Source organism: Pelodiscus sinensis, chromosome 6, assembly GCF_049634645.1.
Source record: "Pelodiscus sinensis isolate JC-2024 chromosome 6, ASM4963464v1, whole genome shotgun sequence".
In the NCBI taxonomy this organism is placed as follows: domain Eukaryota; kingdom Metazoa; phylum Chordata; order Testudines; family Trionychidae; genus Pelodiscus; species Pelodiscus sinensis.
The window spans coordinates 28,710,390-28,736,916 of record NC_134716.1 but is presented as its reverse complement, the minus strand read 5'-3'; the positions used below and the strand labels follow the sequence as shown (position 1 = coordinate 28,736,916).

Here is a 26,527-nt window from a genome sequence, read left to right as displayed (position 1 = left end):
TGCTGATCCTATGTATGCTATTTGTGTGATTGTGTGATGTCTGTGTGTGTAGTTAGGAATCTGTAATCTGTGTGGAGACTGAATATTTCTCTGCATGTGGTTGAGCATTGGGCAGAGCCCGGCCTATGGACATGCTAATCAGCAGGGCCCTATGGGACAATGGCACTCAATGGGCCAAGGACACACCTAAAGAATGAGTGGTGACTCAGACCTAAGGCCTACCAGCAGGCAACACAGGAATAAGGTGGACCAGGTGACCTGCTATAGCCAAGAAGAGACCAGGAAGGAGGGATAAATAGGCCATGTGGTAGTCTCCATTTTGTTCTCAGCTCAGCACTTCATCCCAGAGGCAGCATTGCAGGGATCGAAGAGCCCGGAAGACCTGTGAACCCATCCTGATCCTAGGATGTGCAACAAGATCTTTTAAACCAGCAGCTGGGACATCTCTGCTAGAGCCTGCATTGAGAACTGGGAGATTCGGTCCACGTAATGTACTATTCTTTAACAACCTTACTCTCATGCTTTTCTTTATTGTAATAATAAACCTTTAGTTGTTAGATGCTAAAGGATTGGCCCAGCGTGATTTGTGGGTAAGGTCCAAAGGGTAAATTGACCAGGGATCTGTGGCTGGTTTCTTGGAACCGGACAGGACTTGTTCGGGGTAGGTGGGATTGGGTGCTAGGACCCCCCACCTGTGTATGAGGCCCGGGGCCATCTGGGGCACGGATATTGCTGGGGTTTCAGAGGGGTTTTGCTCGTGAGGCTTCAGGCAGGCTGCTGGAGCGCTCTGTGGGACTGGTTTGTGGCCTGTTTGGAGAGGTCACCAGTCTGGGGGCTGTAAGGAGCCCCGGATTTGAGCAATTCGCCCTGAGCGGGAGCCCTCAGCTGTGCCCAGACACAGCCTGGTCCGTCACACAGGCTCCTTCCTTCCCCCACATCTCAGACACTTCGCCAAAGGATTAATGCCCACAAAACAGATATCAGACAAGATCACAAAGAGAAAACAGTTTCTTGCCATTTTAACCAGAAAGGACACTCTCTCAATGACTTAACCACCTGCATTCTGCTACAAAGACCTTTTACATCTGCACTTGAAAGGGAATCCTCTGAACTGTCATTCATGTTAAAATTCGACACTTTCCAAAAAGGACTCAACAAACATTTGAACTATCTCACCCATTACCAAGATAGTTTCCCCAATTATCACCTCTAATACCATTAACTCACAAACATCCCACTCTCCCTACCTCTAATATCATCAATTCACAGACACTTACCTTCCTTCCTTCCTCCCCTCCCCCCGCATCCCCCTCCTGTTCTGCAATGTGATTTGTCCTTTTCATATTTGTTCATTTTTTTTAATTGTATCCTTTGGTATATATGGTTGTGACTACTTTCTTCCACTATTTGATCTGAGGAAGTGGGTCTGGCCCACAAAAGCTCATCATCTAATAAACCATCTTGTTAGTCTTTAAAGTGCTACATTGTCCTGCATTTTGCCACTGTTTCTGACTGTGCTGGCACCCAGGGAAAGCTCAAGACCCGCTGGACTGGGGCGTTGTCCAGGATGATCGAAGCCCTTCATGTGCTAAAGCCCATATAGTGCTGGCCAGCTCCTCAGCTAAGATCTGGAGTGATGGGAAGGAATCTCCAACCAATTAGTGCCTCTGCTTTGAGGCCTGCAGGATTGGGATATGTAGCAATCTCTTCACATGCTGTCCCCTCCCTACGTCCTGTCCCCAGGGAGTGTGGGGCTGGTCTGTCCCCAGGCATCTTCCCCTGCTGAGCCATCTCTTTGGTCCCATTCCTTGAAGCCCCTGTAGTCAGGTTCCCTGGGCCCTGGCACTCTGTAGCCAGGAGGCAGGGTTATGTTGGTAGCCAGCAGCAGCTCGGTGGTATTAGTTGCCTTTTTACACTGCGCTGACAGAAAGGGACAAGCTGCTTCTAGCCACAGGCAAGTGGGGAGGCAGGGGAGAAGAAAAACATGGACACGGTCATCCCCATCCCTAGTCTACTTCATCTGGAAGTAGCTCTTACCCTTTCCCTCCCATACAGTGCCAAAAGGCTGCTGCTAGCACATTCTGGTTTGAACCCTGACAGAAATCTGGGAAGGGAGAGCTATGCTTTTGCATGCCCTCCACATGTTGCTTTGAGAAGAGGAGATGCCAGAGACTGAGAGGGCCCAGCCAGGCACATAAGATAGAGAGCATGGGGTAGGGAGGATTGGGTCTGGTCGGTCAGTCACCTCCATTCCCATGTGAGAAAGGTATGAGAATATGTGTGTCACCTCTCTCCTTGTAAACCTTAAAGACAAGAAGATAAATAAAAAGACTCCAGTGATGAAGTATTTCTTTTTTAACAGGGACTCGGTCAACTTGATGTTCATTTGAACATTTGTACTGAATAGTTCTGATTGATTGCCATTGGACTGGCTTGAATATGACTAATTTTACCAGATGTCCCATATTCAACATAGGGGAATATGGTCACCCTAAACATGAGCATGTCATTGGGAATTTCAGAGCTATGCCTGAATACACTTCCTGCTCCACAGAGCAAAGGAATCCAATGTCCTTCTTGTGGGACCATACTGCACTCTGAGCACAATCACCAACTACAGTTAGGTGCAAACCATTGGCTCTCTCGTTCTTGGGTTCTTGGATATGCCACAAGTGTGGACATGAGGAACACAATGGTCATTTTAAAAGCAAAATGTATTTTCAGTCACTAATTTCTTGACAGTGGAAAAATAAAAGGCTGCCAGACATGCCACTGGTGAAAGGTATGGTTCAGTATGGGATTGCAGTGAGAGGACTTTTTGTACTAGTACAGCTAGGCTTCAGACTGCACTATGGATGTTAATATGTGTTTATTTAGGTAAATGTGTAACTGCTGAAAATTTTAGCGGTTACATGTTTACACACCGGGAGATCAGCTCCTGTGGAGCCGTCTCCCCTCCCTTCTGTGCTGTTATATCAGAGGTAGCAGTGTGGAAGAGGGGGACAAGTGGAAGCCAGTACTCGTGGGGAGCTGGCTTTTAAGCCAGCTCCCAACATGTACTGGCTCCCCTCTTCCCCCTCCCATGCTGCTGCCTCTGATACAGAGGTATCAGTGCAGTTGGAGGGGGGAACTACACGGGGTGGCTTAAAAACCAGCCCCCATGTGCACCTGCTCCTGCCCCTTCTCTCTCCTCCACCTCCCCAGTGCAGTTTGACTTTGTAGCTTATCGCTCAAAAAGAGGAATCTATTATTCCATTGTTGATATCAATTTATTCCATCTGTTTGTTAATTTATATCCAAACAAAATAAGATTTGGATTTTCAAGAGTTGGCTATAATTTTTACCTATTTCCAACTTTAAAGAATAATGTACTTCCAAATGACTATATATCTCTTTCCATTACAGGCTAGCATTGTCAGTAAAGGTTTGAAATTCTGTACATTCTGATAAACTTAAATTGGCCAATATTGTTGCTTTCTTATTAGTCCAACTGTTACAGGAAATCAGAACTGAAGGAAATACATTCAATTATTATTAAAGTTTCACTTTTGGTTGCTTAGTGCAAATCTTTGTGGTGCTAGGAATGAACTGCAGGATAGATCACCAGCTATGTTATTGTGTGTTTGATTAATTTCCTTTTAATTTTGATTAGTTTATCAGATTTCTCATTATTTCATGTCTACGGGTGTTAAAATAAATATAGGAATGTAGCTTAATTCAAAGACAGTCCATTCCTCTCTTTTTTTCTTGGTGTCTTCAGCATACTCTGGTAGAAATTAGGATTCTAGCTCTAACTGCTGCCATCTGCTGCAGAAGGAAGGCTATTTTGTGTCTCCTAGTTAAGACTAAAAACAGCAAGCAAATGGTCTGGTAGCACTTTACAGACTAACAAAACATGTAGATGGTATCATGAGCTTTCGTGGGCACAGCCCACTTCTTCAGATGACCGGAGTTATGACTAGGGGATAAGAAAACTCTAAATAAATAGAAGGGAAGGGGGAGAGGGAGAGAAAGATGCTCTGTCGCCCACCCCCTACCTCTATACATAAAGTATCAGGAGAAAGGGTGCTAAACCTGAGTAGATAAAGATCAAAGTCAGTGGATAGATTGGTAAGGCAGGAAGAATACCATTCAGAAAGCTGTTAGCACCTTCAGTGATAAAGGGTTATTATTATAAGGTTATTATTGTGGTTTGTATGAAATTAAAAAAAATCTGCTTGCTGACAAACTAGATTTGGCTTCCTAGTTTTAAATATATTTTCTTAGGACTGTTACTATAGTTAGTGTTTTTTCTTATTTAGTTTTATAGTTTATTTTACAAACCATGGGCAAAATCCTGTTTGGCAGAGATGATGGTGCAAAGCTAGACAGGTTATAAACTGTGTGTCTTATGATGGTGCAAAGCTAGACTGGTTGTCACATGTGTCTGGTGTAAGACAGCAACAGTGTTGGCACTGGGTGCCCCACAGAGGTCTGGCTCAATACACCATGAAATACATTTTATTATTTCTTACTGTAATGGCAAAGTTATTGCAGCTAACATGTATATCGGAGGTCTGGCTCAATACACCATGAAATACATTTTATTATTTCTTACTGTAATGGCAAAGTTATTGCAGCTAACATGTATATCATTTTGATGGCAATACGTGCATTTGTCAGATTATGGACAAACTTGATCCTTACAAAAGAGTAAATTTATAATATACTTGAGTGATGTAAAGATTATTCTAGTCTGGTGTTTTTTAATGGGCTGGATCCAACTTCCATTGAAACCATAGAAAATCTCCCATTGAATTTAATAAGCATGGGTTCCAAACTTATATTTTCTCAAATGATTTTATACTTCAGCGTTTTGGCCATCCCTAAGTCTCTGAGCATCTTCTACATAAAATAGATTATCAGTAGTGAAGTCCCTAGAGTCTTTACCTTTTTCTATTTTGAAGTATGAAAAGATTTACTTATGATAGGTGTTTTATTTAGGGGATATTTTGTTTGTTTCTTTTTTGTGTCTTTGTTTTGGTGGAGAGAACAGATTGGGATGTCATTCTGCTTATGACAGGAAAACTTGATCAAATATCTCCTCAAGCAGGCAGTGTTCCCTGTAAAATGTGCTGTTGTGGGGAAGTTCAGGAGAAATTCCACTGCTTCCCAGCTGATTAGCACAGTGCCCATAGTAAGTTTTGTGTTTCTGTTGACAGTGCACATTTGTGCATGCCTCTCTGCTCATAAAATTTTATTCTGTACATGGATGGAAAAGATTAGAGGGAACATTGCAAGCAGAATGACCTGATTTGAGATTTTCAGTTAACAGAAACAGTAAATGCTAATTAGAGATGGATCTGATTTCAAACTCCTGATCCAAAAACCTTAACATTTTGGGGATTTTTGTTTAGCTAACACAATATCTAGAATCTCCAAGGTACCCCTTTTCTATAAAATAGGCTGAACTAACACCCTGAGGTTTAGATCAGACTAAACTAGACTTCGGATAAGATTTTAATTTTGCAGTTCAGAGTTGTCCAAGAAATGTTTGTAATCAAACTTTACAAACTTTTACAGCTGGTTAAAATAAATGTTTTTGGGAGGAACACTGAATAATTTAGTAGACAGGTATATGGTTGGAGAAGAGGTAAGCATCAAGTCTGATGTGAATGACAAAATACTGTACACAGAAGACCTGACTAAATGATAGATGCCTTTTTATTGCAGAACTGTTATTTCTTGCCATAAATATCTAGACAGATAAAAGATGAATAGGACATTTACCTGCCATTTAATCTCGCACAGTTTTACCTCCTCTGCCTAGGGACCTATCCTTTTCAGCAGGCAGGACTGTCACATACTGCAACATTTTGTGAGTGAATCAGGTTATAAAATAGTTCTGGGTGAGTTTCTAAAATGTTTAATTGAATCACGGACAGGAGAACCCCTAAGGGAGAAACTCTAAACATCGCCTATAAGTGAATCCTAAGTAAGGAAGTCTTCATTCCCTTATCAGAGAAATGAGATTTTGCTCACATCTAATCTCTTCCCATGAGGACATCTCAAATGAAGAGGGCATGTGTTCATGAAAAGTAACAGAGAAATAGCCATGTTAGTCTGATCTTGGTAAAACAAACAAAAAAAAAACAGTCATGTAACACTTTAAAGACTGACAAGATGGTTTATTAAGTGATGAGCTTTCGTGGGGCAGACCCACTTCTTTAGATCATATTCTGAAAGTGAATAGGCATGACCATTATGTAAATTTCCCTTGCAGCAAACCCCTTTGCCAGCTTTGTCCACATATTTACTCTGGAGGCACCGTCACTGGACCTAACCATGTCAGTTATACGATCAAGGGCTCATATTCCTGTACATCCAGCAATGTGATATATGCCATCATGTGCCAACAATGTCCCTCTGCCATGTATATTGGACAAACTGGTCAGTCACTTTGGCAGAGTGTATTCCTTTGGTTTATATGGTCTTTAAAGTGCTACATAGTTTTTCCTTTTGTTTTAAATCAGACATCAGACATCTCCACACAAAAGAACCTGGCCATTCCCTTAAAGACCCAACAACATGGCTGCGGCTAGACTGGCAAGTTTTTCCACAAAAGCAGCTGCTTTTGCAGAAAAACTTGCCAACTGTCTACACTGGCCGCTTGAATTTCCGCAAGAACACTGACGATCTCATGTAAGATTGTCAGTGTTCTTGCGGAAATACTATGCTGCTCCTGTTCGGGCAAAAGCCCTCTTGCGCAAATGCATTTGCACAAGAGGGCCAGCGTAGACAACGTGGTATTGTTTTGCGCAAAAAAGCCCAGATCACGAAAATGGCGATCGGGACTTTCTTGCGCAAAATCGCGTCTAGATTGGCATGGATGCTTTTCCGCAAAAAGTGCTTTTGTGGAAAAGCATCCGTGCCAATCTAGACTCTCTTTTCCGCAAATGCTTTTAATGGAAAAACTTTTCCGTTAAAAGCATTTGCAGAAAATCATGCCAGTCTAGATGTAGCCCATGTGTCTTACTACAAAGGGACTTTAACACCAGATTACAGAGAGAAACTTCAGAACTCTTTTTTATGCTAAAATTTGACATGTTGTGAATGGGCCTTAATTTAGATAATAATTACCATACACTTACAAAGACAGCCTCCCCACCTTTTGATATTGGTAGTAACTTCAGATAAGCCACTTAATTGATGCTTACAATAAGCAATTTCCTCCTTCCTTGTCACTCCCCCCCTCTTACCCTCCCCTTTAATGCTATGTATCTGATTCCTTACTGTATATTTTGTTTAGTTTTTATTGTATCCCTCTGCTTTTTGTCGTTTGTGTTCATGAAGGCATCTCTCTGAGCTCTGCTGACTGCAAAGGTCGGGCTGGATTCTAGAGTTCACTAAGAGAGTTATCAAGCAGTAAAAAACGGGGATTGTTCTGGATAAATGACTCTCATTATGACACCCATAGTCATAAGACTGAGTCAGGCTGGAATTCCCTTCCGTTTTGCTTCCCGGCTAGGGTCACTGAGGCAAGCCCCGGGTGCATGCCCCACACGCCCCACAACCGTGTGAACCACCCGCGCGAACCACGCAGCAGAGGGAAGTGAGGGGGAGGCGCGCGAGCAAAAAGGAGAGACGCCCCCCAACTCTCCTCACTGCAGGGCTGGCCAGCCTGACTCGGGAGGCGCGTTCTGAGAGCTGCTGCCCCCGCCTCGCCTGCTGGCTCCAGCTGGGCCGGTGGCGGCGTGGCCCCGGCCGTCACCAGGTAGGCAGCGGGGAACCTCGCGGCCCCTCGGGAGGCAGGGGAGCGGGGAGCGCGCGCAGAGGGGCGAAGAGAACAGGCTGCGCCCGCGGTGCAGTGAGGGTCGGCGCCTGTCGCTTCACCAGCCCGCCCGCGGCTGTGGCCAGGAAGGCGCCGGGGGGGGAAGGACAGAGGGGGGGGTGGAGGGGAGAGAAAGGACTGACGGGGGGGGGGCAGACGGGGCTGTGTGGCCCGGACAGAGGGGTGCGACCTGCTCGCTTTTGGAGGGAAACCCGCCCCAGCCCCCGACTGACCTTAAAGCCCTTCCCAGTTAGGGGCAGACCCTGCCTCCGCCCCTGAAGCCCCGTCTGCAGGGGAAAGGGCCGGGGCACGGGGCAGGAAGGGCCCTGAGCTCGGGGGGCGAGCTCTCCAGCGGCTTGGGTCGGATTGCGAAAGGAGCATCCCCAACTGCTGCGTGTACACAAAACTGAAAGCGCAACCGAGTGTCGGGAACGGGCGGTGCAGGGTGCTGGCGTCCTCCCGCTGCATGTCCCTGGCCTCCCTCCCCTTCCCACTCCCCCCGGGGAAGGAGGGAAGCTGCGGATCCGATAGGCATTCCCCTGCGTGTTACTGGGTCCTTGACAGTGGTGGGGGTGTTGCCCGACTAGGGCGATACCTGAAGGCTGGATGTAGAATAGTAAAAGAGATGCAGCAGTGTTAGTCTGGTGGAGCTGAAACAAAAAACAGGACTATATGGCACTTTAAAGACTAACTAGATGGGTCTGGCCCACGAAAGCTCATCACCTAATAAACCATCTTGTTAGTCTTTAAAGTGCTGCATAGTCCTGTTTTTTGTTCCTGAAGGCTGGAGTTACTCTTGACCCAAGCTCCCTATGGAAAGTCTCACTATTAATTTATTTGTAACAAATTCTTCAACACCAGTTGGCACTGTTTAGAAATTTCCCTACACTCAACTAGACTGAATTGTAAAACTATATGTATTTGTTGTTAGCCCAGTCCCACTTTGTGAAATTGTGTCTCAATTTGAATAAGAGATGGGGGGGAGGATAAATGACAAAATATTTTGGGTCACCCCACGTGACACATTCCAACAACTTAATGTCCACTAAAGTAACCAGTAGAGTCTGCTTGCTGAGCTATAGCTTTATATCTGGACAAAATACCACCATACACCACACACTGTCCTTTCAATTTACAAAATGTTCCATGAATAAGGAAGTGGCTACTATCATCAATTATTATCATGTTCCCATTTCTCTTCTGGCATTTAGGGCAGAGTGGAAGCTCCTTTGCTTCTCTCTGTTTCTGACAAGTCTTTCAGTGGTCTCCAGTTGTGCCCCAGCTTTTTCAGTTCAACTTCCACAACTCTTCACCATATTGTTTTCAGACCGCCTAATTTTCACTTGCCTTCAGGTGTCCATCTTATTGCTATTCTGATGATGGAATCAGTTTCCATCTGAAGCACATGACCAATCCATGTCTACATCCAAGGTAGTGGCGTCACATGGTTGTAAATTACAACATTTTTCTTGGGTCAGCCTCTGACACATCACTAATGAACTCTGGTGTTCAGATAATCACAAAATTCCCTTTTTGTGTAGTGCTTTGCCAGAATAAACAATGCAGAACTAATTCTTAAAACTATCAGCCTGACAACTTTGAACACAAAGGATAAAGATTTCATTTTTAGTTCTGCATCCATGTGTATTCAGATGCTTTTGTTTTGTTTTTGCCAACCTCCCTTTTCACCTACACCAAACACAACTTTACAATACTCTACAAGGGAATTAATCTCTTAAATATATTCCAAGCATGTATTTTTTTTAGGAATATCATGTGACAAAAGGACTAAGATATCAGAGTCAGGAAAATCTGCTACTGAACATAACTTGAATATAGGATGCTTTTAATTTAAATATGTCATATACAGGAAAAAAGTAACCTGCTGATGGTGAAGTTTTAAATTATTTACCCCATTAATTAGGATGAATGTTTTGTTCATAAATGATAGCACAAAGTACTTGACATTGTAAAGAGCCTTAACTCCTATCAACAAGGTATTTTCCTTTCTATATAATGTCTATAACAAGAAAAAAAATACATAAGCAATACATAAGGAAAGCCATTAACAAGGAAGCTAATCGTAAGACAGTGATGGTTATCTAAGTTCTATGCATTGCACGTAAATACCCTCTCTCCTCTATTTCCCATCCCTGAGCAACTGTGCAACGAAAGGAGTGGGCAGTGAGGTTAGGGCCTTTTGCCTATCGCAGTCACTGTGATGCTCTTGCAATAAAACCTAGCAGTATTTAAAAGAAAGCAGTCAAGAGTAAGAATTTTAAAAACTGAAAAACAAAAAGATAATTTGGAGTCCTTCATGTCTTCTTTGTTTGCACCCTTACTTAATGAGGCTGAACTTGCTTGTGATAAAAGTCCCATTGACTTTCCCAGGGCTACTTGTATGACTAGTCAGGTGACCAAAATGTATGTAGAACTGGATCTTTCAATTGTCAGCTTTTGGGATAGGATTATTGAAGCCAATAGATTTACACAGGGGGTTCCCACTGTTTCAACAGAAAGGAACTTGGCCCTGAAAGTTGGGACAGTAAAGTAGACATGTTAGCAGTGGAGTCTTAGGGCCTGATCCTGCCAGGTACTGCGTGTCTTCAATTTCTGACAGCCACAAGAGTCAAAGGCATTCAGTATTACACAGAATGTGTTCTGTATCTTGAAAAAACCCATAACTAAATCATTAACACAGGTCTAATTAAATACTTTGAGAATGAAGTTAATTGGCTAAAAATGCAGCTAACTGTTTGGAAGGGTCAGAGAGAGAACATTGATGAAGGAGAATGGCAAGGAACCATCAGGGTAGATGTGAACAGGAAAACAGCCTCCTCATTGACAGCCTGACCTGTGAGGTATCACATACTTCATTCACATTGTGCTCAGTTCACATTATTTTTAATGGGAGCTCAGAGATCTCCATACCTCATGTTATCAGACACTTGTTTAATACTCTAAAAGTGTCTGTCCTGGTGCATGGTGAGACATGTCAGTTTATACTTCAAGCCTGTGTCTCACCTCTAAAAATAGAATCAATATTTTAAAAATTCATACCTATTTTATCAGCACATCAACATGCTTCAGTATGTATAAACTTTAAAAAACAACAAATAGTCTGGTAGCACTTTAAAGACTAACAAAACATGTAGATGGTATCATGACCTTTCATGGGCATAGCCCACTTCTTCAGCTGACCAGAGTGTTGGATGTTCAGGACCAAAATAAATAAGGGGGGGGGGGAGGGTGGAAGAAGGAAAAAATGGGTAGGGGGGGAACAAGAAGAGGCAGTGGGTAAAAAATATCAAGGGGAAAGCCAAGCTGGAATGAAACAGGAAAAACAAATAGTTTCTAAGTATCTAAAACAAAAAACAGGACTATGTAGCACTTTAAAGACTAACAAGATGGTTTATTAGGTGATGAGCTTTCGTGGGCCAGACCCACTTCCTCAGATCAAATAGTAGAAGAAAATTGTCACAACCATATATACCAAAGGATACAATTTAAAAAAATGAACACATATGAAAAGGACAAATCAAATTTCAGAACAGAAGGGAGATGGGGGGGAGGTAAATATCTGTGGACTAATGATATTAGAGGTGATAATTGGGGAAACTATCTTTGTAATGGGTAAGATAATTAGCGTCTTTATTCAAACTTAGGTGTAAAGTATCTAAGGCTGGATAGTCAAAAGAGGCAGATAAGAAACATTAATTTGCAAACAACAAATGGTCAGGTAGCACTTTAAGACTGACAAAATATGTTGATGGTATCATGAGATTCTACATAGACAAAGAACCATTGTTGCCTTCATTGTTTGATAGATTGATAATGACTCAGCCATCCAGTATCTTTATTCAATCCATTGGTGTGAGAATTGAATTTGTGAATGAGCTGTAGTTCCAGTCCTTCCCTGTGTATTTGGCTTGTGGAATTGGTTTGTAACAAAGACAACTACTTGAAGATCTGTTAATGAATGCCCAGGAAGATTAAAGTGTTCTCCAACAGGTTTTTGTGTGTTCCCTTTATGGATATCTTATTTGTGTCCATTAATTCTTTCCTGTAGGGACTGTCCAGTTTGTCCAATATATATTGCAATGGGGCATTGCTGGCATTTGAAGGCACAGATTAAATTATTGGATGTGCAGTTGAATGAGCCTCTTATTTGGTGATTTATGTGATTGGCTCCAGTAATGAATTCACTTGTATAGATATGTGGGCAGAATTGGCACCATGGCTGATTGCAGGGCTGGGCTCCATGGCTGATGTAATTGTGTAGCATGATTTCTGGAAAGAATTTGTTTCAGGTTGGGGGGTTGCTGTAAGCGAGAATAGGTCTTTCCCCCAAGGCCTCTGAGAGTAAGGGATCATTTTCCAAGATAGTTTGTAGATTGCAGATAATGCCTTGGGTGGGGTTTGAGTTGTGGACTCTAGGTAATGACAAGTGGAATTCTGTTATTTTCTCTTTTGGGTCTGTCTTGAAGTAGTTCACATCTGGGTACTTTTTTGGCTCTGTCAATCTGTTTTTTCACTTCTCTAGGTGGGTATTTCAGTTTTAGGAATGCTCTGTAAAGATCCTGTCTTGTTTGTCTTTGTCTCTGTCTGTGGGATCAGAGCAAATCTGGTTGTGTCTAGAAGGGGCTGGGAGTAGGACAGAAGGAATGGAACTGTGACAACCAGCCCTCAGCACTGTCTCGAATGTGCTGCACCATGCCCTCCCTGTCAAAGCAGCTCTCTGAGCAGTGCTCTGGCAGCAATTTAGAGGCCAGGGGCCCTGGCCGCTGTTGCCGAAGTAGCTGCAGCAGCCTGGAGCACCAAGCCCTTTAGAATCACCGGACCCAGGGCAATTGCCCCCTTTTCCCCTGCCACTGTCAGCACTTTTATAGGTAACCCATACCAAAGATCTATGCTTGTTCTTTAGACCATTATCTGAAACAGCCCACTCTGTAGCCATGCAAGTCCTGTTGAAAAATAAGCCTTCTATTTGGTATGTCTCCAGATGAGGTCAGAAGGCACAGAGCAGAGTGGAATAAGGGCTGCTTATTTACAGGCTGCTATATTAATTTTTGTTATATGGGAATTTAATTGTTGTCAGAATGCCTAGAGACATGTAAGTGTGTACTTTTATATTTAGTAAAGAATGTTGACTCCCAGTGTGTACTTCCATGGTGTGTACTTTTATCAATGTTTACACACCCTGTCTTTTTGTTTTTCATTCACACTTTCATTTAATAAGATTCACCTCTCTCCTCGCTAAGATTGCATCCCTAAAGAAGCTTTTCTGAAGAATGTTTATTGCTTGTAACACATTAGGTAAAATTCTTATCTTGTGTACCTCGCTAAACCATCTCCAGTTTCTGAGCACTAAGAGCCCCTTTGCTAAGTGCATGTAACTCCCACTGAACTCACTGGAGATGTACATTCTTACCTAAGGCCATATCTTCACTTGCCTGAGGATTGACACTCTGGTGATCAGTCCTCTGGGGTTCGATTTAGTGGATCTAGACTCTCTAAATCAAATGCTGAAGGTGGCCCTGTCAGTGCCAGTACATCTTGCTGACACAAGGAGTAAGGGAAGTTGACGAGAGCATTTCTCCCATCGATCTATCACTGTGGGACTGCTCCAGAAAATCGGTGCAAGGTACGTCAACTCCAGCTCCACAATTCACATATATTTTAAAATGAAGACTGCAATAGAACTTCAGAGTTACAAACAATATGGGATTGGTCATTATTTGTAACTCTGAACAAAATCTTATGATTGTTCTTTCAAAAGTTTATCACTACTCATTGACTTAATGCTGCTTTGGAACTTTACTACGCAGCAGAAAAATGCTACTTTTTGCCATCCTAATTTAAACAAAAAAATCACAGAAACAGTTTCCTTACCATGTAAATCTTTTTTAATCTTTCCCTTTATAGTTTTAGAGGTTTACCTTTAACATAGTTCTGTATTGCATTAACTTTTTTGTATTTTCTTTTTCTTTTTTTCTTTTCTTGTCTCAGCTGCTGCAGACTGTGTATTTTGAATTCCAAATGAGGTGTGTGGTTGACTGGTCAATTTACAACTCTGGTGTTTTGTAACTTGGAGAACATCTACACTGTGGACTAAAGTCGAGTTAAGATATACAATTTCAGCTATGTTAATTGCATAACTGAAATTTAAGCACCTTAACTTGACTTCCTGTCTACACAGCAGGAAGTTGAAGGAAGAAACTCTTCCTTCAACTTCCCTTATTCCTTGTGAAATCAGAGTTACAGAAGTCAGAGTAAGAGTGCGTCTAATCAGCAGGGCTTAACTCGAAATAAACTACACAAATTGAGCTCCGTCAATTGCGTGGCTTATTTCAAAATAGCTTATTTTGTAATTGGGAGCATCTACACAGCACTTATTTTGAAATAGAGCATTCTTCCTCTGACTTTTCTTACTCCTCATACAATGAGGGTTACAGGAGTTGGAGTAAGAAGTCCTCCAGCTTGACAGTATTTTGGCATTATTTCAAAATAACACTAGTTATTTTGAAATAATGTTGCTGTGTAGACTTACCCTCAGAAGCCTGTTATTTCAATATTATTTCAAAATGATTTCAAAATTATTTTGAAATAATGGGCTTGCTGTGTAGATGCATATTCTGTTATTTCAAAATAACGTGAGTTATTTCGAAATAAGCGTGCAGTGTAGATGTAACGTTGGAGGTTAAAAACTTCATTAAACTTAAAAGAAACGAGTGCAAGCAGTTCTTAGTTCTGTCTAGCTACTCACAAAAATCCACCCCTGCAAACACCTACTAGGTACTTTCAGATTACTCAGTACCTGAGTGTACATTCAAATGGTTGTTTTTTCTTCACTTATTTCTATAGGACTTTCTTTGCTTCACCCACACTTTACAGTAACAAGGTTAAATACTGACCTAAATCTGTGTATTTCTTCCTTGACATTTGTAGTGTGGTTGGATGTCATAATGTCGGAAGAAAAAAAAATACTTGCCACAGTGTATGCAGTATTAAGTGACCTTTAAAGGTGGCATCTTATGAACTCATTTTTTTTCCATACGCATATCCTGAACTATATAAAACCATAACAGACAGGTGCATATTAAAGTGACTGTGCTTTAAATGTCATGCTATGCTGTTACTGGTGTAAATCCAGAGTAATCACTGTAGCCAATGTAGTTGCTTCTTAGTTATACTATGTCCTTTAATATTTAATTGTGCCCTACCCAGCTGTGGTATTCAAAGAACCACAGTACAAGAAAGATAATGAAGTTTGAACCTTTTGTTCCTCTGACCTTAAGAAAATGGACCCAGTTTTTTCTCATTTACACTTGGGCTATGTCTATACTGCCCCTGTTTTGTGCAGAAAATATGCAAATGAGGTGAAGCGTGGAATATCGCTGTGCTTCATTTGCATAATTAATGAGGCTCCATTTTTGCACAAAAAACCCCCTCTTGGACAAGAGCTGTTCTTCCTGACAAAAATGTGGAAGAACAGCTCTTGCACAAAAGCCTCTTGTGCAAAAACAGAGCCTAATTAATTATGCAAATGAGGCACGGTGATATTCCACGCTTCACCTCATTTGCATATGTTTTTGCACAAGAGGCTATAGTGTAGACATAGCCTTAGGGTATGTCTACACAGCAGTGTTATTTCAGAATAACAGTTGTTATTCTGAAATAACATCGTCCACATCTATACTACAAGCAGTTATTTGGACATAATGTTGAAATAATGGCAAGCTGGAGGACTTCTTACTCTGACTCTTGTAACCCCCATTTTCCAAGGAGTAAGAAAAGTCAAGGAAGGCTACATCTAGACTACACTGATCTATGGGGCATGGGCCCACCCCCGCAGAGTGCACAGGCCCGCCCCCGAGGCGCTCAGCACATGCGCGGGTTGGTCATGGCCGCTGGCGCGCAGCCCAGGGCATGCCCCTGGGGTGCACGGCGCATGCGCTGCCCAGCCCGGCCAGCGCTGCTAGCACATGTGCTGGGCCGTGCAGGGCCCCACAGCCATGGGGTGGGGGAAGGGCGCTGCTGGCCGGCACCGTGGGGTTGGGGTGGCGGCGTTGCTGGAGCTGGGCACGTGGCTCCTGATGGCAGCTGTAAGGGATGCCACGCACCCCTTACAGCTGCCATCAGGCGCCCCTCATCTGTTGGTGCCCTGGGCAGCTGCCCGGCTCGCCCATGCCTCTGTCTGGCCCTGGTCTCATCACAAGAACAACCTGTCGCAAAACTAAGTTCTTTCCTTCTAGGGTACAAGCGTACTACAGAAAGAGATTTTTAACTCTTAAGGCTATGTCTAGACAAAATAGCTATTCTGCATCTTAAACGCACCCGTTATTTCAAAATAGATTTCAATGTAACAGGCATGCTATTCCGGCGTCCCTGTAAACTTCGTTCAACGAGGGTTAAGCGATGTTTCAGAATAGCACTTATTTCGAAATTTGGCACTTTGTGGATAGTGCCAAGTTTCAAAATAAGCTATTTCAAAATTAGAGTGGAATAAGATACGCATTTTGAGCTACTCAAATTATTGTATCTTATTTCAACCTATAGGTGCAGTGTAGATGCACCCTAAACTTCTATTCCAGACTCTCTTTTGCTTGTAATCAGAGCATCCTACTGGCTCCTCAAATTCTTTTCCTGCCTGGGAAGTAGGTCAGACACTTGACTCTCCAGACCCATAACACTTTCCTGGCTTGGGCTCTGAATCCAGCCAACAAGTGTGAGAGACAGAAGTTTGTCTTCTCAACACAGTCCATGCTCAGACATGTATTAAGATCCCAGCGCAATGGCAGATATGCTTGCTTAATTATCAGCTGTATATAGAAATACAACTAGAATGCAACAGCTGAGTAAATGGTAAATTATTGAAATACAACTGTTAAGTAAATGGTAAATTCTTATAGTATATAATTAGGAAGGTAATTTCTTATGCAAAACCTAAGGGCAGTTTAATAAAAGCATTGGTAATTTTTATAGCAATTTATGTGGGTGTGAAATTTGGGATCTAAAAATATATACGAAAAAATCCTCTGGTCCTTCATACTCATACAAAACTGACTGATGGGAATTTAGCCTGCTGATAGGACTGTAGGATTTGGCCCTGGGGTATTCTTCATGATTCAAATATGTACTTAGAAATGTATCCCTTTTGAAATGAAGCTAGCGTATGCAGTTAACATTAGTAGTATATTTTTTTGTAATTTACTCTCCCACATAAGACTTGTAAAAAAATCAGTCCATCCAGGAGTGAGTAATTTTTGGTCTGAGGGGGGAGGAAAGTAACTTACATTTTTAGTTATAGTGGGGGTTAGGGGAGCCACAGGGCAGCAGATTTTGAGCTGGTAGATTTTTTTTTCACAGTTTTACAAAGGTTCCCTCTTTTACACAGTTGCAATTCCTGCTTGAATTTGTGATGTAAGAGGTGGGCTTCAGGATCTGTTTCCATAAATGTGCAAGAAGAGGACTGAGTGGACCCAGCAGAAGCCAAAAGGAAAATAAACCACCAAGCAGCATTCAGGAGAGATTTCTAATTGAATAACAGTAGAAACAAAGAGAAAAAAAATCAAATGTCCCTTTGAGCAAAGACTGAACTCAGCTGCAGAAGGAACAAAACTCCTTTCTAAGTTGCTCCTGACCCTTCCCCTTTCCCTTTGGGAGACCTGGAAAGTCTCAGTCACTGACCTGCCTTCTGAAGAGTTTGTAAACTTCAACAGAGTGAGAAAAAAAACCTCACAAGATTCAAGAGATCTCTGGCTTTTCCATACTCCAGAGAAATCTCCCCCACTCTTCCTACCTGCTGAGCAGATAAACAGTTTGTAGTTTGATTTTTCCCATCATAGAGAATTTCCACTGCACCTTCCTTCTGTTCAGGCTGCAGTTCTCGGTCCCTAGAGTCAATTCCTTCCTTCAACACAGTGGGTAGCCAGTTCTCTCAAATACATTACTGCCTTACTTTTGTCTCTTGTTCTCTATGGCTATGTCTACACTAAGTTTTTGCAGCAGAAAATATGCTAACGAGAAACTCATTAGCATAAGTCGTGATCTCATTTGAATATTTTCTGCCAATCCATTTTTGCGCTAGGGGTTTTTGCGCAAAAACAAGCAGTGTGGACCTTTCCTTTTTGCACAAAAAACCCTCTTTGATCTTACGCAAAAAGGGGTTTTTGCACAAAAAGGAAATGTCCACACTGCTTGTTTTTGCGCAACAACCCCCAGCGCAAAAAAGGATTGGCAGAAAATATGCAAATGAGGTCATGACTTATGCTAATGAGTCCCTTATTAGCATATTTTCTGCCGCAAAAATTCGTAGTGTAGACATAGCCTCTATGATTATTCCCAGGGGTGGATATAGGGCAGGGCGAACGGGGCAGCCGCCCCTGGCCCCGTGCTTCAGAAAGCCCCGTGCATGCGCCGTGGCGCCACTGCGCATGCGCCGTGGCAAAGGGGGGGCCATGTGGAATTATGCTGCCCGAGGCCCCGCAAAACGGTCATCTGCCCCTGATTATTCCATCCAGGAGCAAACCGCAGCTCCTCTTTACAGGCCAACCTATGAACCCTTTTCCTCTGCCCAGAAAGTTATTTGCAGGTCGTATTGCAAAGAGGCATTATTTAAGTATGTTCTCTCTGTGTCAAGGTTAGCTAGCAGACTTTACCCTGGTGCATAATATTCGTCTTTACAGACCTTCGGCTCTTGTGGATGTGAGGTAGCAGTTGGGTGTTGCAGTTTTTTTGATAACCAAGCCAATTCTGGACAAACAGATTTTATTTATTTGAGTGCAATGAAAAGGGTTTTCCTGTTGTCCATGGCTAGTCGCTCGTTTTTCTCTGTTTTTTGTTTTGTTTGTAAAGAGTTGCTGTTTATCATGTTCCATGATGCCTGTCTCCAGACTGGATCACAAACTTGTACAAATCTTTCGCATGGGCTTCCCAAGTCTGTGGCTCAATTGCAAACATTTTAGATCTCTCTTGCAGCCATCTTGAAACCTAAGTTTTGGGTATCCTCTCTGTCTTTGTTCATGCTTTAACTCATCATATAAGATGTCTTAGGAAGTTTTCCATCTTGGTGAGGCAACCAAAGTTGATGGCTATCTTCCCAATATATATGTCCAACTCCTCATCCAATGACAAATTCTTGTTAATAGTAGCTCCCAGGTAACAAAGGGTATGTCTACACTACAAACTTAGTTCGAACTAACTTTCATAGGCACTACACTAGCGCTCCGTTAGTTCGAATTTAATTCGAACTAATGGAGCGCTTAGTTCGAACTAGGTAATCCTCATTCCACGAGGATTAAGCCTAGTTCGAACTAGCTAGTTCGAATTAAGGGGTGTGTAGCCCCTTAATTCGAACTAGTGGGAGGCTAGCCCTCCCCAGGTTTCCCTGGTGGCCACTCTGGCCAACATCAGGGAAACTCTACTGCCCCCCTCCCGGCCCCGGACCCCTTAAAGGGGCACGGGCTGGCTACGGTGCCAGTGCCAGGTGCAAGCCTGCCACCACCCCGCCAGCAGACCCTGCACCTGTCACGGATCGAGCCACCCACCCGATGCCCCCCAGCCCTCCCCCTCTTCCTGGGACCAGGCTGGCGGCTCCCGGGAGCTTGCCCTGGACTGCAAGAGGCGGGCACCTGCCTGGGCTAGTGCGGACATCGTGGACCTCGTCCACAATCTCCGCACTAGGCACAGGAAAGTGGCCGGCTTGGGCAGGATAGCTGCCAGCCTGGCCACCCAGGAGCAGGTGTGCAAGAGAATCAAGGGGGTCCACTGAGACCCCCGACCCTGAACCCTGAGCTTACAATGGCCGTCCTGGGTCAGACCAAAGGTCCATCTAGCCCAGTAGCCTGTCTGCTGACAGCGGCCAACCCTAGGGACCCTGGAGGAGATGGAACGAAGACAGTGACCAAGCCATTTGTCTTGTGCCATCCCTCTCCAGCTTCCACAAACCTTGGGCAGGGACACCACTCCTACCCGCTGGCTAATAGCACTCCATGGACCCAACCTCCATGACTTGATCTCACTTCCCTTTAAACTCTGTTCCAGTTCTAGCCTTCACAGCCTCCTGCAGCAAGGAGTTCCACAGGTTGACTCTTTGCTTTGTGAAAAACAACTTTCTGTTACTAGTTTGAAGCCTGTTACCCATTCCTTTCCTTTGGTGTCCTCTAGTCCTTCTATTATGGGAACTAATTAAGAACTTTTCTGTATGCACCGTCTCCACCCAACTCCTGCTTTTAGAGACCTCTATCCTGTCCCCCCTCCGTCTCCTCTTTTCTAAGCTGAAAAGTCCCAGTCTCTTTAGCCTCTCTTCATATGGGACCTGTTCCCAACCCCTCATCATTTTAGTTGCCCTCCCCTCTCCCAGTCTCTCTCTTCCCCTCTCCCACCTCCTTTTCCCAGTCTCCCCCAGCTTTGTTCAATAAAGACAGATTCCATTTTGGAAGACACGTTATCTTTATTTTGTACATCAAGAAGAGGGGCTAGGGAAGGGTAAGTGGAAGGAGGTGAGGGAGGAATGGGGCACGAGCCCCCGATGGGGAGGACTGGGCTGGCTCTGTGGGCTTCTGGGGGTGGAAGCTCTCCTGCAGCCCCCCAATTGCCCCCTCTCCCCAGATGGCAGCCTGCGGCAAGTGCAGCCGGGCTGATGGCCGAGTGCTGTGATGTGCCCAGTGTGGGCACTCAGGGCACTCCAAGCCAGGACTGCTTTGCAAGCGGGGCACCCCTGAGAACTGTCTGTCTGGGGTGGGAGTCGGGACCCTTTAAGCACAGCCCTCGGCGAGCCTGAGACAGCATCTCCACGCTCTAAGTCCTCCTCTGATGCCCTGCCGGCACTGCTTCCAGCCATCTTTAACCCCGCTTCAGGGTCCACTTAATGTGGACGCGCTAGTTCGAATTAGCAAAACGCTAATTCGAACTAGTTTTTAGTTCTAGATGCGTTAGTTCGAATTAGCTTAGTTCGAATTAACTAATTCGAACTAAGTTAGTTCGAATTAACGCTGTAGTGTAGACATACCCAAAATGAGGCCACTGTTTGGAGGTTGGTATCACTGATGGAAGGCTGGCATTCTGTGCCTTGTCCCATGACTATCATCTTTTCACACTAATAGTCAGTGAAAAAGTTATTTGCATCTTGGAGGTGATTCATGAGCTTTTGTGAATGAACTTCACTATGAGAGACAAGAGCAGTGTCATCAGCATGAAATAATTCTTTCCCAGCAACTTTTTGCATCTTAGTCTTCAAGCAAAGATCCTTGTGCACAATATATATTCATGAAATTTAAAGATTTGAAGCCAGATTAACACCACTTACTTCCCATTTTGAAGAAGCAGGAGGGGGAAATTTTCATCAGAAGGGAAACCAAACAAGGTGCACCCCATGCACTCTGTCAAAGAGTTCTTTAATGCCAACCTTGCTTGAGCTTGCTTGCGGGGACAAGACAAAGTGGAACAAGGGAGAAACTGAGAATTCAGTCTAAAGCTGAAATGCAGAGCCAATAGCCTTTATACATGGACATAAATTAGTATATGCTTCAGCCAGGGTCTAAGGGATGGATTTTTTGCTCACCAAACCCCTCAGCATGCACTTTAGGCTTCATACAGCAGAAGTGAATTTTAATTTTCATATCAGAATATGTTATATGACTTAAGTGATGTGCCTTAGATATGCCTCACATGCTAATTACCTGTAAGAAATCACTGTTGTATATTGGTTTATTTAAGAGCTTTTCTTGTGTATGTAAATGGGTAGTGTTAACAATTAAGAAAATCAATAGAGACATCACATTGACTCACTCTAAGGCTGTATCTACACTACATGCCTCTGTCGGCAGAGGCATGTAGATTAGGGTTGTAGGCAAAGGTAAATGAAGCCGCGATTTAAATGATCGCGGTTTCATTTACATTTACATTGCTGCCGCGCTGAGCCGACAAACAGCTGATCGGCTGTTTGTCAGCTCGCCGCTAGTCTGGACGTTCCCCCGTCGACATCAAAGCCCTTTGTCGGCAGCCCCGTTATTCCTCGTGGAATGAGGTTTACCGGGGCTGCCGACAAAGGGCTTTGATGTCGACAGGGGGAACGTCCAGACTAGCGGCGAGCCGACAAACAGCCGATCAGCTGTTTGTCGGCTCAGCGCGGCAGCCATGTAAATGTAAATGAAGCCGCGATCATTTAAATCGCGGCTTCATTTACCTTTGCTGAATAAACAAATCTACATGCCTCTTCCGACAGAGGCATGTAGTGTAGACGTACCCTAAATCTTATAATCTTGAGAACTGATATTGGTCACAGTATTTGTGGGGAAGATGCTATCGAATTAAACTTAATCCTCTTTTTTTTTTCCTGTTCATGGATTGTCCACCAAAGATCTTACTCAAAAGTTTTTCAGGCTATGGATTATTTGAAAGGCTTTCATATTTCTGTGTTTGGTCCCACAATACTATAATTGGTTTCTCTTCCCCATGTCAAGTTTGCAGGTGGGTGTAGTTTTGAGGAAAGCTGGAGGAATTGAAAGTGTTCAATGGGGATTTGGTGTAGAATGGTCTGCTTCAAGGGGACACTTCAGATAGATTAGAGAATTGTGAATTTTTAAATAGTGTCATCTTCTTCCTTCATGGGGCAATTCCTGGTGCGTCAGTATTGTTTGTACTTCCTGACCAGTGATTGAAACTTTTAAGGTAGGGGAATAATCTTATTCCCAGGTTAATATGTATATTCTTGTTTTCTAAATATGTAAACTGAAACCTGTATTTGTGAAAGTATGTGACATACAAAATTAAACTGGTACAAACATGGCCAAACCTAACAAGCATTCAGAATACAAACCTTCACACTCAGTTTTTGTATTGTTCAAATAGCTCTACTGACAGTTTATATATTTCATGCTAAATTAAAATAATGGAAAGGAGAGCCCTCTGTTCCCTTTCTTCTAATCCATAGACAGAGAAGTTTTCCCTCCTCTTTTAGGTGTAGAGGAACAATGTTTCAAGATAACTTCCTTATTGGCTAGTACAGCGAGAGTTTCCTGCTATAATCTACTTTATTGTCTGTGTATGAACATTTACTTTGTGATATAAATGGTTACATTACAGATTATGAAAATGTGGGATTTTCCCTTTATTTGGTTTTAAATCTGCTGACTAGAAGTTGACCGCTATATGCTGGAGCTGAACGAGGATTTCATTATCTGATCTACCAGAATATTTGCAATTTCCTCCATAGTCAACACTAGACTTCTAATGTATCTTTTGGTAATTCAGCATGTCTCTGTTTATAGTAGAACTCAGTGCCTATGTCCAGTTACTACATTATGCCTGACTGAAATACAGTGTAATGTTAGTATTTAGAAAACACTTCATAATCCGATATTGTATCATTTTAGGGTCTTTCTGCAAGATGGAAAGTGCATTGCTTTTGTGTATAGTCATGTCCCATTGGCATTTCCTAAATGGTAAGAAGCTGAAATATTTTCTTAGGGTTTTTTTTTTCAGTGTAAAGGCATGGCAACTATAACTTATAGTTAAAAAACATTGTTCTTTATCAGTTAAATGTTAACCCAAAGATGTGTGCTTGAAAAGAGCTGCAGTGATGTAGCTGGTGGGGTAAATGTTTCCATGTATCCACAAAACAGCATGGGAACGAGTGTGTTAAGAGCTGATGTAAAGACATGCACAAAGGAAGACATTGCAGTGCACAGGTTTTATTGGTGCACAAAATCCAAGAATTAGGCCATATATTCTTCAGTGTCATCTGCTGGCACTTTATCTAGTAACTATACATAAAGAGCAATCACTTAGGCATTTAATTGGTTATATGCATGAATCAATGCCTAGCTTGCACACAGACACCATGGATGTTTATGTTCATACGTTAGGCACACACAAATGTATGTACTTGGTTGGTAAAATATAACTTTGAAAATCATGTTCCTATTTGGAAAATAAGTTTTATTCTGAATTCTGTTTCCCAGCTTTATTCACAGTTGAAGTTCCACAGCCACTGTACACTGTAGAATATGGGAGCAACGTGACGATGGAATGCAGGTTTCGAGTGAATGGTCAATTGAAGCTTCAAGATTTAAGCATCATTTGGGTGAAAAAAGAGGAACATACAAAAGAGGTTTACAAACTTCACAAAGGAAAGGAAAACTTTCAAACCCAGCACAGCAACTTCAGAGGAAGAGTAAAATTGTTGAAAGATAAACTGGAATTGGGACAGTCAGTGCTTCAGGTCACCAATATAAAACTTACAGATGCAGGAACTTACCGCTGTCTCATTGGCTATGAGGGAGCTGATTACAAGACGATCACTTTGCAAGTAAAAGGTAAGCATTTTTTCCAGATAGTGGAAATTGGTTTATTACTGCATGAGCCTGTTACAAGTCTCCCCTCACTCACTTCACTGAGTTGGCAGTGATGTCAGAGGCTGACATTTGGCTTAGTTTGTAACTAGAATTCACAATGTAAAAACAGAGAGCAGGCTGTGGCACCTTAGAGACTAACACATAAAGGCTGTGTCTACATTGACATCCCTTTCCGGAAAAGGGATGCTAATGAGACACTTCGGAATTGCAAATCCGCGGGGGATATTTAAATATCCCCTGCGGCATTTGCATTTACATGGCTGCCGCTTTTTTCCTGCTTGGGGTTTTTGCCGGAGAAAAGCGCCAGTGTAGACGCGATTCTCCGGAAAATAAGCCTTTTTCTGGGAGATCCCTTATTCCTACTATCTAGTTCGTGCCGCGTGTAGCCGTGGGCACGGAGTCCGCACTAGAGGACATTTAAAAATGGCGGCGCCCGGCAACATGCAAATGAAGCCCGGGAAATTCAAATCCCGGGCTTCATATGCAAGTTCATATGACTACATTAACCATCCTAGTTCAAACTAGGGTGGCAGTGTAGACATACCCTTATTCAGTCTTTCACAATGCGTGTAAGATCTAGCTCAAGCCTCTGCATTACAGCATTTTCCACTCAATTTGAGAGAGCAAATATTGCCCTCTTTTTTCCTCTTGCTTAGATTTGGAGGTGAATGAGGGAGTTAGAGATGAGGCAGAGCACTTCTTATGCAAAAGTGCTCAGGCATCCTTGAGCATCTCCTAGCTCTTGGTTTCACAGAGGATGATGGTACCCTCTCTTTATGGCCCTTTCTCCCCCATAGATTTGCCTCCTAGGCTACGTCTAGACTGCAAGCCTCTTTTGAAAAAGAGCGTCTAGACTGCAAGCAGTACTTTCAAAAAAGCAAGCCGCTTTTTTGAAAGAGAGCACCCAGGCAGTCTGGATGCTCTCTTTCAAAAAAGCCTTGTTTGCATTCAAGAACGCATTTTTTCAAAAGAGGACTTTCAAAAAAGGCGTTATTCCTCATGAAATGAGGAGTACCACCGTCGAAAGAAAAGCTGCGTTCTTTCGATTTAATTTTGAAAGAACGCGGCTGTAGTCTAGACGCATGTGAAGTTTTTTCAAAAAAAGGCTACTTTTTTCGAAAAAACCCTGCTGTCTAGACACAGCCCTAGAGAAGAGGAATAATCCTACAAAGGTAGGGAAGAGGAAAGACAAATTAACTGAATGGATTCCCATCCTCTGGCCAGGAACGACACTGAAATCTCTCGCAAAGACAGAGTAGAAAACATGTAGGCTAGGTGGATATCACTTTCATGCACAGATTTTTAGGCAAGTAATTCCCTCAAAAGCTGATAGGAGATATGGGATAAATTGTGGGTTCTGGTGCATGTATGACAGAGAATCTGTAGGATTCCTATTGTTCACTTGGGTTTAGCATCCAGTGACTTCCGGTGACTCTTCTGAGGAACTTACACAGCAGCTTAACCCCACGCCTAGTTCTGGTGAAGCCATGACTCTGCCTTTTTACTTTTTACTTCTATAGTCTGGTACACTCAGGACCTGACCGATGCTGAACCTGAGAATTTGCCAAACCACGGGCAGTCAATATTGTCTAGCAGAACTTTTTGGTCTACCAACACTTCCACTTCTTACTGGTCTCTGAGAAGACATTTATGTGTAAATTAGAGCTAAACATCTGTACAGAACTTGGAAAGCCAGGACTGGTGTCTGTAAACAAATTTTATGGGACTGTGGGAAACTTGGCTACACCCATGATAAGTGGACATCTGGTTAACTAAAATCATGCCGGACTACAGATGTTGCTGGACCAGAGAGGCTACGTCTAGACTGCATTGCTTTTTTGGAATATGAGAAGTATTCCAGAAAAGCAACGCTGCATCCAATGAATGCTTTTTTTTTTTTTTTTTTTTTTTTAAAAACAGACATGCTATTTCGCCATCCCTGTAAACCTCATTCTATGAGGAATAAGGGATGGCTCGAAAGAGCACTTTTTTTCTGAAATTTGGCACTATATAGATGTGCCAAATTTGGAAAGAGCCTCTTTCAAAAGTAAATAGAAAAAAGTACACAATTTGCATATTGCAAATTGCGTATCTTTTTCTGATTTAACAGTGCAGTCCAGATGTAGCCAGAGTGCTGGACTAGAGATGTTGAACCTGTACCACACATGACACTGAAAGAAATGAAGAATGTTGGGGAGGCTAGCTGAAGAAAGCACTGAGTGGAAAGGTTGATACAATCTTTTACAAAAGTTGCAAAACTGTAGTGAAAATACAGTAAAACTCCGATGGTCCGGCATCTGACGGTCCGGCACCATCAGGAACCCGGAAGTGCTCCGGGCAGCCGGACCATTGGAGCTGC

General features: G+C 42.9%; 1 protein-coding gene across 3 annotated transcripts in view; it reads left to right on the top strand.

The window, feature by feature from the left end:
- The first annotated feature begins 7,582 nt into the window (after window positions 1-7,582).
- Window positions 7,583-26,527, top strand: part of LOC102456103 (programmed cell death 1 ligand 1) — a 31,953-nt gene continuing 13,008 nt past the window's right edge. Inside the window, exons 1-3 of one of the 3 annotated variants that reach the window (XR_003087842.2) lie at window positions 7,583-7,753; window positions 23,188-23,256; window positions 23,776-24,129. Coding sequence is in view for 2 of the 3 variants with exons in the window: in XM_006115142.4 (XP_006115204.1) it covers window positions 23,202-23,256; window positions 23,776-24,129 (409 nt within the window). In the remaining variant the exon portion in view is untranslated. The remainder of the gene's footprint in view (window positions 7,754-23,187; window positions 23,257-23,775; window positions 24,130-26,527) is intronic. The other 2 variants (XM_006115142.4, XM_075931626.1) reach the window with 2 other exon arrangements.